Here is a 12,500-nt window from a genome sequence, read left to right on the forward strand (position 1 = left end):
TAGGTGGGAACTATCTAAAGCAGGCATTGGTAAACTTGGGCCCTGCCTCCAGGTGTTTTGGACTTCAACTCCCACAATTCCTAACAGCTGGTAGGCTGTTAGGAATTGTGGAAGTTGAAGTCCAAAACACCTGGAGGCAGGGCCCAAGTTTGCCCATGCTCGATGTATAGGCTAACGGCGAATGACACGTTGCACCATGAAACAGACATCCCATAATATGCCCCCATATTCCTTCATGACAATTATCTCCTAGCAGGAAAAATGCAGAGCTCAATATCCTTGCTCTTGCACTACAACTCCCTTGTCCTCCCTCTTTCAGGGTTTATGACAGATATGTTTTAAGAGACGTAGCCCAAAAAATGTAACTCCACCAAGTTTTGGAACAATGCAAGTCATGATAAACCCCTGACAGACATCTCAAAATATGCTCAAGACACACAAAACCTAACAAGGAGAGATCAGAGGCAGGAGTTGGGGGAAATCCCATTCGTGGACAGAAAAGACAGTTAAATCCCAACGTTTATTACACAATTAATAACAACAGTTAACGGGAACAGAGGCGCCAGTGGAACGGGCAGTTCCTCAAAGAGGAGAAGCTCATTTTGTGCACTGCTAACACCCAACGCCTGGAAAAGGTACTTCCTGAATGGGACTCGCACAATCCCCCAGCCAGAATGACGCCTGGCTAAAGGAACTCTGGGAGATGTAGTCCAAAAAGTTCTGGTTCCTTTGCACCTAGCTCCAAAGCCCTGGATTATTTGCATCTAACGCAGGATGGACCTAAAAGGTGAGGAAACTGTCTTGTAAGACCAAGATTCGGCCATGGAGCATTCCCACCTGGATTTGCCCTACCTTGGCGACACAACGCACACTGGGTGCCATTTTGAGAAGGAGGGCATTTCCTCACACTGCCCCATAAGATGGGAGGGCAGCAGACCCATCTGAAACAGCAGCGGAAGAAGACAGAAGACCCAGAAAGATGAGAGAATGCAATTCAGAGATGAAACATTCAGGACAGATAATTCTGAGAGATGATGGAGACAGTCCAGCCAAAAGTTGGGGACTTAGAAAAAGGAAGACATAGGGCTTTGGCCAGAAGTAAAACACACAAAAACACAGGAGAGGTTCTTTGAAGGAGTCTCGAAATCTGTACCATTCTGTTGCCAAATTAAAAGGAAGACATTTGAATGTGTATCCTCCTTCTCCAACTTGGTGGTCTCCAATGTCAGGAATCCATGTCCAGAATACTATGTCCAGAATCCTCCAGCCAGCAACTGGAAGGCCACAAATTGGTGATGCAGTAGCCTAACTTCTGTGGAGGGCCATCAAGTTGAAGATGTGGGTTATCTAACACTTTTGTAGGGTCACAAATTTGAGATGTGGTCACCTACTCATCTGGAAGGCCACCAATTTGGAGATGTGGTCACCTAACCGCTTTGGAGGGCCACCAAGTTGAAGATGTGATCATCTAACCCCTTTGAAGGGCCACCAAGTTGAAAATGTGGTCTTCCAACACCTCTGGAAGGCCACCAAGTTGGAGATGTGGGTTATCTAACTCTTTTAGAGGTTAATCCAGTTGGAGATGTGGTCACCTAACCCATCTAGATGGCCACTAAGTTGGAGACGTCAGTAATCTAACCCTTTTGGAGTGCCATCCAGTTGGAGATGTGGTTACCTAACCCATTTAGAAGGCCACCAAGTTGGAGACATCAGTAATCTAACCCTTTTGGAGGGCCATCCAGTTGGAGATGTGGTCACCTAACCCCTCTTGAAGGCCACCAAGTTGAAGATGTGATCACCAAACCACTGTAAAAGGGCACCAAGTTGCAGATGTGGTCACCTAACCCCTTTGGTGGGCCATTAAGTTGAAGATGTGGTCATCTAATCCCTTTGGAGGACCACCACGTTGCGGATATGGCCACCTTACCCCTTTGGAAGGCCACCAAGTTGAAGATGTGGCCACCAAACCTCTTTGGAGAGCCACCAACTTGGAAATGTGATCATTTAAGCCCTTTGGAGGGTCACCAAGTTGGGAGATATGGGTAGTCTACCACCAGGTTGGAGAGTCTAGTTCTACAGGAACGAGCTTACTTCTTTCCTAGCTGAAAGCATGAGCATCATCCCAAGAGTAGTCTACAGGGGGGTGGCTCTCCTTCATAATGAACACCCACAAATGTGGCTTTAACAATGTTCCCCTTGGCCTGCCTTTGAGAATGAATTAATAAAAGCTGCTCCTTTTGCCAGATGAAGGAAAGCTCTACTGGATTGGAAATTTGATTGCTACCAAGGGCACCTCCTTCCACTTCTCTCTCCTATTGAGACTAGCGACTTGAGGATACCAGGTGAACATCCCTGCTTCCCCAAAGCCTTGTAGAGTGTCACAGTCCCAAACTATTGGATTATTTTTATATAATGAAGCCTAAATTGCATTGCCTCAACTTTCACACAAGTTGGAAGACCTAGTTGGCAGGAGAAAGTTTGCAGAGTTACAAAACATGGATCAATGGGTGGGTCAAAGGGAGATACAGAGAATGGGCTGCTCCCTCTGCTCTGCTGGTTTGCCAAACAAGGCCCTCAGCTTGAATGCCCTCAGCTTTGGAAAGTTTTAAATGATGCATTTGCTTTTGTTGCTACTCTGAAAGAGAGAAAACAATGCTTTCTTGTATTGCCTCAACCTCACATAAGCTGGAAGACCTAGTTGGCGAAAGCATGCAAAGTTGCAATGGAAGGACCAACTGGTGGGTCAAAGGGGGAGACAAAGGGGTGGATGCCCAAAAGTTGGTCCCTCTGCCCTGCCGCTTTGCCAAATAAGGGGCTCAACTTGAACCCCAATCGTTTACGAAGGTTTAAAATGATGCAAAAATATGCGCTGCTGCTCCAACAAAAAGAGAGAGAGAGAGAGAGAGAATAACCAATAAAATGGAAGCAGGGAGCAAAGAATGGGTTGCAGTGTAGGACCGCGCACTCCCTGGTAACGGAGCCCTGAGGATGGGAGGAAGGTGCTACCCGGGCGGACATCCGAGACAGGCCCAACCTCTCGCTTGGCGCGGGTTTTCCTGGTGGCTCCTTTTGCGAGGCGGGACTCGTCCCACGAAGCCTTTTGGGAAAAGAGAAGCTTCCCCTTCTTCCTGACACGGGTCCTTAGTCCTCCTCGTCTTCGCTGATGTCGTAGGCGACCGCCGACTTGTTCCTGGAGAGGCTGGTTGGGGAGGAGGGGGGCGTCCTGGCGGTGAAGGGCCAGCGGAAGGACGGGGAGGGCGAGCGGTCGTGTGTGGGGCTGCTGCTGGGGCTCTGCTTGGGGCTGATCGCCTGGAGCATTCGGCCCTTGCCCTCTTTCAGCATGTGCTTCTGTGGGGCAGAAGGGGGGCAGGCAAGGAAAAGAGGGCAGAGAATCAGTAAGACATCGGATGGAATCATTATCCTCATTAATCATAGAATCATAGCGTTGGAAGAGACCTCGTGGGCCATCTAGTCCATCTAGTCCAACCTCCTGCCAAGAAGTAGGACAACTTCATTCAAAGCACCCCCAAATGATGGCCATCCAGCCTCTGTTTAAAAGCTTCCAAAGAAGGAGCCTCCACCACACTCCAGGGCAGAGAGATCCATGGCTAAACCGCTCTCATAGCCAGGAAGTTCTTTCTAATGTGGAGTAATAATAATAATAATAATAATAATAATAATAACTTTATTATTATTGACAAGCTGGAATGTGTCCAGAGGAGGGCGACTAAAGTGATCAAGGGTCTGGAGAACAAGCCCTATGAGGAGCGGCTTGGGGAACTGGGCATGTTTAGCCTGAAGAAGAGAAGGCTGAGAGGAGATATGATAGCCATGTATAAATATGTGAGAGGAAGCCACAGGGAGGAGGGAGCAAGCTTGTTTTCTGCTTCCTTGGAGACTAGGACGCGGAACAATGGCTTCAAACTACAAGAGAGGAGATTCCATCTGAACATTAGGAAGAACTTCCTGACTGTGAGAGCCGTTCAGCAGTGGAACTCTCTGCCCCGGAGTGTGGTGGAGGCTCCCTCTTTGGAAGCTTTTAAGCAGAGGCTGGATGGCCATCTGTCAGGGGTGATTTGAATGCAATATTCCTGCTTCTTGGCAGGGGGTTGGACTGGATGGCCCATGAGGTCTCTTCCAACTCTTTGATTCTATGATTCTATAATGTAAATATCAGATATGCAAGATGTATTTTCATTCACTGGACCAAACTAGGCACAAATACCCAATGCAACCACATCCAAATGCTAGTGGGGTTGGGGGAGGATTGATTTTGTAATTTGGGAGTTGTAGTTGCTGGGATTTATACTTCATCTATAATCAAAGAGCATTCTGAACTCCACCAATAATGGAATTGAACCAAACTTGGAACACAGAACTCCCATGACCAACAGAAAATACTGGAAGGGTTTGGTGGGTATTGACCTTGAGTTTGGGAGTTGTAGTTCACCTGTATCCAGAGAGCAGTGTGGACTCAATCAATGGTGGATCTGGACCAAACTTGGCACAAATACTCAATATGCGCAAATGTGAACACTGGTGGAGCCTGGGGAAAATAGACCTTGACTTTTGGGAGTTGTAGTTGCTGGGATTTATAGTTGATTACAGTCAAAGAACATTCTGAACTCCACCAACGATAGAATTGGCTCAAACTTCCCACATGGAATCCCATGACGATCAGAAAATGCTGTGTTTTCTGATGGTCTTTGGCGACCCCTCTGACACCCCTTCGCGACCCCCTCAGGGGTCCTGACCCCCAGGTTGAGAAACACTGATCTAGTCCAACCTCCTGCCAAGAAGTAGGACAACTTTATTCAAAGCACCCTCAACAGATGGCCATCCAGCCTCGGTTTAAAAGCTTCCAAAGAAGGAGCTTCCACCACACTCCAGGGCAGAGAGATCCATGGCTAAACCGCTCTCATAGCCAGGAAGTTCTTTCTAATGTGGACTAATAATAATAATAATAATAATAATAATAATAATAATAGCAACTTTATTTATACCCCGCCACCATCTCCCCAAGGGTCTCAGAGTGGCTTACATGAGGCCAAGCCTAACAACACATCAATAAAAACAAAAAGCAATAAACAAAAACAATAAATACAATACAATTAATATAGAATCATAGAATCAAAGAGTTGGAAGAGCCATCCAGTCCAACCCCATTCTGCCAAGAAGCAGGAATGTTGCATTCAAATCACCCCTGACAGATGGCCATCCAGCCCCTGTTTAAAAGCTTCCAAAGAAGGAGCCTCCACCACACTCCGGGGCAGAGAGTTCCACTGCTGAACGGCTCTCACAGTCAGGAAGTTCTTCCTCGTGTTCAGATGGAATCTCCTCTCTTGTAGTTTGAAGCCATTGTTCCATTGCGTCCTGGTCTCCAGGGAAGCAGAAAGGAAGCTTGCTCCCTCCTCCTCCCTGTACCTTCCTCTCACATATTTAAACATGGCTATCATGTCTCCTCTCAGCCTTCTCTTCTTTAGGCTAAACATGCCCAGCTCCTTAAGCCACTCCTCATAGGGCTTGTTCTCCTGACCCTTGATCATTTTAGTCGCCCTCCTCTGGACACATTCCAGCTTGTCAATATCTCTCTTGAATTGTGGTGCCCAGAATTGGACACAATATTCCAGGTGTGGTCTAACCAAAGCAGAATAGAGGGGTAGCATGACTTCCCCAGATCTAGACACTAGGCTCCTCTTGATGCAGGCCAAAATCCCATTGGCTTTTTTTGCCACCACATCACATTGTTGCCTCATGTTTAACTTGTTGTCCACGAGGACTCCAATATCTTTTTCACATGTACTGCTCTCGAGTGCAATATTCCTGCTTCTTGGCAGTAGGATGCAAGGTTCCTGCTTCTTGGCAGTAGAAGGTTGGACTGGATGGCCCATGAGGTCTCTTCCAACTCTATGATTCTATGATAGAAAATAAGGCCTACATGTAGGCATGGGCAAACTTCAGCCCTCCCTCCAGGTGTTTTGGACTTCCGCAATTCCTAACAGCCCTAAAGGCACTGTAAATTGACACAGGCAACTTCAAGGCACACACATACACACAAACAAAGTGTTCATTAACCATGATGGCAAGCATGATAGGCAGACACTTTCCTAACGTCAAGAGTGATGAGAAAGCCCAGAACTGGCTGGACAAAACTACAATCCACCCCTTTCCTCCTCCTTACCAGGGCTCCTTCAGGGCCAAACATCTCCAGGAAGTTGCCGATGAACTCGCGGGATTTCTCTTCCCATTTCTGAATGAGGTCAATGCTTTTCTCCTCCACTTTCTGGACAAACTCCTTGGACTTTTCTTCCACGTCCCTCACCCTCTTCTTCACCTTGTCCACACGCTCTTGCAAATGGTACTTCTTCTCCTGGAAAAAAAAAAGGTTTGGCATTAATTAGGAGGGCATAAAGGCAAAGCATTGTAACCTATTCCTTTAGGATGCTGCTCCCAAGGCTATGAAGCTGTGGCTAAGTATAATATAAACCATAAGTTGTAATCACAACTTTCTTCTTCTTCTTCTATGTAATTCTGATGATGTTTGTTGTTTATGTTTTTGGTTTTATTCTGCTGTAATATGTTGTCCCCGGTGGCGCAGTGGGTTAAAGCACTGAGCTGCTGAGCTTGTAGATCGAAAGGTCGCAGGTTCGATTCTGGGGAGCGGCGTGAGCTTCCGCTGTCAGCCCTAGCTTCTGCCAACCTAGCCGTTCGAAAACATGCAAATGTGAGTAGATCAATAGGTACCACTCCGGCGGGAAGGTAACGGCGCTCCATGCAGTCATGCCGGCCACATGACCTTGGAGGTGTCTACGGACAACGCTGGCTCTTCGGCTTAGAAATGGAGATGAGCACCACACCCCAGAGTCAGACACGACTGGACTTAATGTCAGGGGACTACCTTTACCTAATATGTTGTCCGGGCTTGGCCCCATGTAAGCCATTCCACTGGGGAGATTTTTTTTTAATCGTGTCACGAGTGACTTGAAAAACTACAAGTTGCTTCTGGTATGAGAGAATTGGCCATCTGCAAGGACGTTGCCAAGGGGACGCCCGGATGATTTTTTTTTAATGTTTTATCATCCTTGTGGGAGGCTTCTCTCATATCCCCGCATGCGGAGCTGGAGCTGATAGAGGGCGCTCATCCGCCTCTCTCCGGATTCGAACCTGAGACCTTCAGTCCTGCTGGCACAGGGGTTTAACCCACTGTGCCACTGGGGGCTCCCACTGGGGAGATGGTGGTGGGGTATAAATAAAGTCAAGATTATTAAGATCATCTGGAGAGGCCCTGCTCTTGGTCCCACCGGCCTCGCAAGCGCGCCTGGTGGGGACGAGGGACAGGGCCTTCTCGGTGGTGGCCCCGCGACTCTGGAACTCTCTCCCTCTGGTGGCCAGAACCGCCCCATCCATCCTAACATTTAGGAAACGGGTGAAGACGTGGCTGTGGAGTCAGGCCTTCGATGAATGAGACAACACCATAGGACCCTGGATGGACGTTGATGTAGATCCATCTTAATAGGACGACTGACCACTGTAGTTTTATATATAGTGTTTTTAAAGTTGTTTTTGTAATTGTGATATATGATATTTTAATGAGTGTATATGTTTTTTATGGCTGGAAACCAGGCTGAGTCCCTCAATGAGGTTGAGAAGCTCGGTATAGTAAACTGTGAAATAAATAAATAAATAAATAAATAAAGATTATTATTATTATTATTATTAGCTATTTTTCAGCAAGTGAATAAACTCAATGATAACGCATAAAACTGTTATAAATGCAGATAGCATGTGGATATTAGGAGCCTTGTCTGCTGTAGCTAAGTGTGAATGTTTCAACTGACCACCTTGATTAGCATTTGATGGCCTGGCCGTGCCTGGGGCAATCTTTTGTTGAGAGGTGATTAGATGTCCTTGATTGTTTCCTCTCTGTTGTTTTGCTGTTTTTGTTGATGGCAAGGCCAGGCCATTATATGCTAATCAAGGTGGTCAGTTGAAACATTCACACCTAGCTCCAGCAGACAAGAGTTCTTTGTCCCACCCTGGTCATTCCACAGATAAATAAACCCATTTTCCTAGTTCCAACAGACCTCACTACCTCGGAGGATGCTTGCCATAGATGCAGGCGAAACGTCAGGAGAGAATGTTTATTGGCCTCTAGAACAAACTTTTGTTGAGAGGTGATTAGATGTCCTTGTTTGTTTCCTCTCTGTTGTTGTGCTGTTGTAATTCTAGATTTTTTAAATACTGGTAGTCAGATTTTGTTCATTTTCATGGTTCCCCCTTTCTGTTGAAATTGTCCACATGCTTGTGTATTTCAATGGCTTCTCTGTGTTGGACATCTAATCACCTCTCAACAAAAGTTTGCTCTAGGCAATGTCAGGCCATTATATGCTAATCAAGGTGATCAGTTGAAACATTCACACCTAGCTCCAACAGACAAGAGTTCTTTGTTCCACCCTGGTCATTCCACAGATATATAAACCCATTTTCCTAGTTCCAACAGACCTCACAACCTCTGAGGATGCTTGCCATAGATGCAGGCAAAACGTCAGGAGAGAATGCCTCTAGAACATGGCCATATAGCCCGAAAAAACTTACAACAACCCAGTGATTCCGACCATGAAAGCCTTCGACAATACAAAAACAAAACAGCTTTCGTATCGGTAGATCACAACACAAACCATGACAAGGACTCCCAGGTTGTTCCCCTTGTTTCGCTTCAAACGTCTTCAGGTATTATGATTTTCTTTGTATGGTTGTTACTTCAATGTTGTATGGAGTAGAGAAACTTCCAAAACAACTTCTGTTGGTAACACTGGCTCTGTCCTTGTGGAGTTCTATTACAAGGTCCACAATTAATTAGGCATTCATTAGGAGGGCATAAAGGCAAAGTATTGTAACCTATTCTTTTCGAATCCTGATCCCAAACCTATGATGCTGTGGTTAAATGTAAAATAAGACATATAATTTGTAATCACAGCACCAAATGCAAAATAACTATCATATAGATATTCCAGGCTAACAGGGCTGTGTCTTTGACTTTTATCCCTTTCGACCAGGCATGCACAAAGTCTGGTCCTGCAGGTGTTTTGGACTTCAACTCCCAGAATTCCTAACACCCTCAGGCTTAAGCGGCTGAAGGGGAAAAAGGAAAGAGCCTGAGGCTGTTAGGAATTCTGGGAGTTGAAGTCCAAAACACCCGCAGGGCCCGTTTTCCCATGCCTGCTCCGAACTCACGTTGATGAAGCTGACGTTGAGCTCTTTGGCCGTGTAGCCCCTCTGCAGGTTCCGCCGTGCGTAAACATCATAGTCCCGAACAATGCGGGTGATGATGTCCGATGTGGAAATCCCTTCCGTTCTCTGGGTTGGTGCAAACATGCCTGCGGAAGGACACAGAGGAAACACTGGGTGGCTGTTCAGCTATAGTTTAGGGCATATATATGTCAAACTCAAGGCCCATGCCATCTTATGTAGCTCTGCAGACACTGGACTACAACTCCTGAATTCCTCATTATGAGACATCATGGCTAGAGGTGATGAGAGTTGTAATACAGCAACATCTGGAAGGCTACAGTTTGTTCTGTTGAGTCAGGAGAATGCAGTTTGGATTGAGATACAAGGTTTGTGGATAGGATGTTGTAGTGGAATCTACCTTTAAGACGACAAGGCCGAAGCCTGCATGACAGTAGCTGTCATCTTGGAAGGCAGGCAGAGACAGGAGGAGTCAAGCCGACTCCTGATTGGTGGGAGCAATTAGGGGAGGAGTCGGTTGAGAGAGGGAAATAAGCTGTCAGCTCCTGTCAGAGGGGGAGAAGTGTCTTGACATCAGACACAGAAGGATGAAATGTTAAGATAGGAAGTTACAGTAGGGATCTGACAGGGAAAGAAAGTTTTAAAGTGAGTCTTAAAGAGAGGGAATAAGCAGACAGACAAGGGCTAGGGTTACTGTATTTAGAGGATCAGTAACAGAAAGACTTGTCTGTTTATACTGAGGAAAAGTATAAGAGTGCTTATTTGCCCTGTGGGAGAGACAGATAGGGATCTGTTCTCCAAGTGTTACTGTTTCTAAAGATAGAGCAGTGTGTTTAAGGAATCTCACAGTTGATAAAAGCTTTACTGTCAGTGGAACTACTTGTTTAAGTAACTGAGTCTCTATTTATTTATTTATTTACAGTTCTTATATTCCGCCCTTCTCACCCCGCAGGGGACTCAGGGCGGATTACAGTAAACACATATATGGCATACATTCAATGCCAGTTTGACAGACAACAAATACAGACAACAAATACACCAAGGCTATTTAACTTTTTTCTGGCCGCCAGGGGAGCTGCTGCTTTTCATCGTCCATCAACGACACCGATGAAGTTCTTCCGCATTCCACATTCCCCGGAGTCTTCTTTTCTTTATGGCCTCATAAATTAGTTAAATTCAGCCTCCCACACTTTAAGGTGGTACCTTATTTTCCTACTTGACAGATGCAACTGTCTTTCGGGTTGCAAAGGTCGACAATGGGCTACACAATGGCTGGACACCCACTCCAGCCCGGGCTGGCCTCGAACTCATGACCTTTTGGTCAGAGTGATCTTAATACAGCTGACACTCAGCCAGCTGAGCCACAATCCCGGTCTATATCTGAATTACGCTTCTGTACCGCTCATTATATGAGTAGCTGTTTGTTTAAAGATCAATAAACCCTTTCTAGTTCACTTTTAACTGGTGTATGCCTCAGTCTATCCATTTCCTCAGAACTCACTCTGTCAAACCCATTTTAAGGTCCAGTCATCCAGTGAAGAAGCAATAGAAGAATCAAGGGCTCAAACACACCTTACCTACAATACATTCACACCTTTGGTCCCTCAGGCCAATAGAAGCTGAGGTGGTGGCAGTCATACCTACCAAAGAACATTGGTCATTTATAATATTTTATTCTCCCTTGCCTTGAGGGGCAGCGGTGGGATTGATTCGTTGTTCTCCCCTGCCTAGATATTCTAAACTATGCTATAGATGTCTTGACTTTAAAACAAACTTTAACTTTTCTACTGCTCTTTTGAAGCCTTCAGTTCACTCTCTCCATTAAAGGTGAGCAAAATGCAGCCCATGGATCAAACAAAGTCCTTGGATCACACCCATGTAAAATACCAGCCATGAAGGAATATGCCCACAGGGGACAAACGGCAGCCAAAAACTCACCTGCTTCTTTTATATGTTTGTAGACATCATCGCTGCCAGCAGAGGAATAGGGGATGTCGTCGTGGGCAACAAAGTCAATCTGCAGGTTTAGCAAAAAGACAAAGTCATTGAGAGGAACAGAAAACATCAGCGAAGGCAGAGTTGAGGGTCCTACCTTTGGTTGAACAAAGTCCAGAATCATTCAAAGGGTTTGTGAAGTTGGGAGCAAGGATAAGGAAAATAATTTGACAAAAAAGACAGTGTCAAACCACTTACAACAACTTAAGAGAGCGTTTCTCAACCTGGGGGGCATGGGGGGGGGGGTCATAAGAGCGGTTTCAGAGGGGTCACCAAAGACCATCAGAAAACAGATATTTCTGATGGTCTTAGGAACCCCTTTGGCAGAGAAGGCTGAAGATCTCTTTGTCTGTCCTTCTCTTCCTTTTGGGAAACAGACTGCAAATCCTCCCACCAAATGCTCTCCTCTGCAGTGATTGGCTGGCCTCTCAGCTGACCTCTCAGCCAAGGGGAGGGCTGTTTCTGAGATAAGTTCTGTGTTTCTGAGACAAGTTTACTAGTTCCATCTCTGAGTGTTGGTGAACTACAACTCCCAGAATTCAAAAACGGCTCCTCCCAAACTTTCCAGTATGCAATGTTGGCTATGTAGCTAGTGTGCCAAGTTTGGTGCACCTCCATTGTGGGCTGAGTTCAGAATGCTCTTTGATTGTAGGTGAACTATAAATCCCATCAACGACAACTCCCAAATGTCAAGCTCTATTTCCCCCCAAACTCCACCAGTGTTCACATTTGGGCATAATGAATATTTGTGCCAAGTTTAGTCCAGATCCATCTCTGTTTGAGTCTACAGTGCTCTCTGGATGTAGGTGAACTACAACTCCAAAGCTCAAGGTCAATGTCCACCAAACCCTTCCAGTATTTTCTACTGGTCATGGGAGTTCTGTTTGTCAAGTTTAGTCCAATTCCGTTATTGGTAAAGTTCAGAATGCTCTTTGATTGTAGGTGAACTATAAATCCCATCAACCACAACTCCCAAATGACAAGCTCTATTTTCCCCAAACTCCACCAGTGTTCACATTTGGACATATTGAATATTTGGCTCAAGTTTAGTCCAGATCCATCTCTGTTTGAGTCTACAGTGCTCTCTGGATGTAGGTGAACTACAACTCCAAAGCTCAAGGTAAATGCCCACCGAATCATTCCAGTATTTTCTGTTGGTCATGGGAGTTCTGTGTGTCAAGTTTGGTTCAATTCCATCGTTGGTGGAGTTCAGAATGCTCTTTGATTGTAGGTGAACTATAAGTCCCAGCAACTAC

General features: G+C 45.8%; 1 protein-coding gene across 1 annotated transcript in view; it reads right to left on the reverse strand.

Annotated features, from left to right (window-relative positions):
- Nucleotides 1-501: 501 nt before the first annotated feature.
- The window catches only part of PCYT1A (phosphate cytidylyltransferase 1A, choline), a 61,020-nt gene continuing 49,021 nt past the window's right edge, over nt 502-12,500 (reverse strand). The window contains exons 6-9 of the mRNA XM_060767278.2: nt 11,188-11,266; nt 9,235-9,377; nt 6,182-6,370; nt 502-3,348 (exon numbers count right to left, since the gene is read on the reverse strand). Coding sequence (XP_060623261.1) covers nt 3,142-3,348; nt 6,182-6,370; nt 9,235-9,377; nt 11,188-11,266 — 618 coding nt within the window. The 3' untranslated portion in view covers nt 502-3,141. The remainder of the gene's footprint in view (nt 3,349-6,181; nt 6,371-9,234; nt 9,378-11,187; nt 11,267-12,500) is intronic.

This window comes from Anolis sagrei, chromosome 3 (assembly GCF_037176765.1).
Source record: "Anolis sagrei isolate rAnoSag1 chromosome 3, rAnoSag1.mat, whole genome shotgun sequence".
In the NCBI taxonomy this organism is placed as follows: Eukaryota; Metazoa; Chordata; class Lepidosauria; order Squamata; family Dactyloidae; genus Anolis; species Anolis sagrei.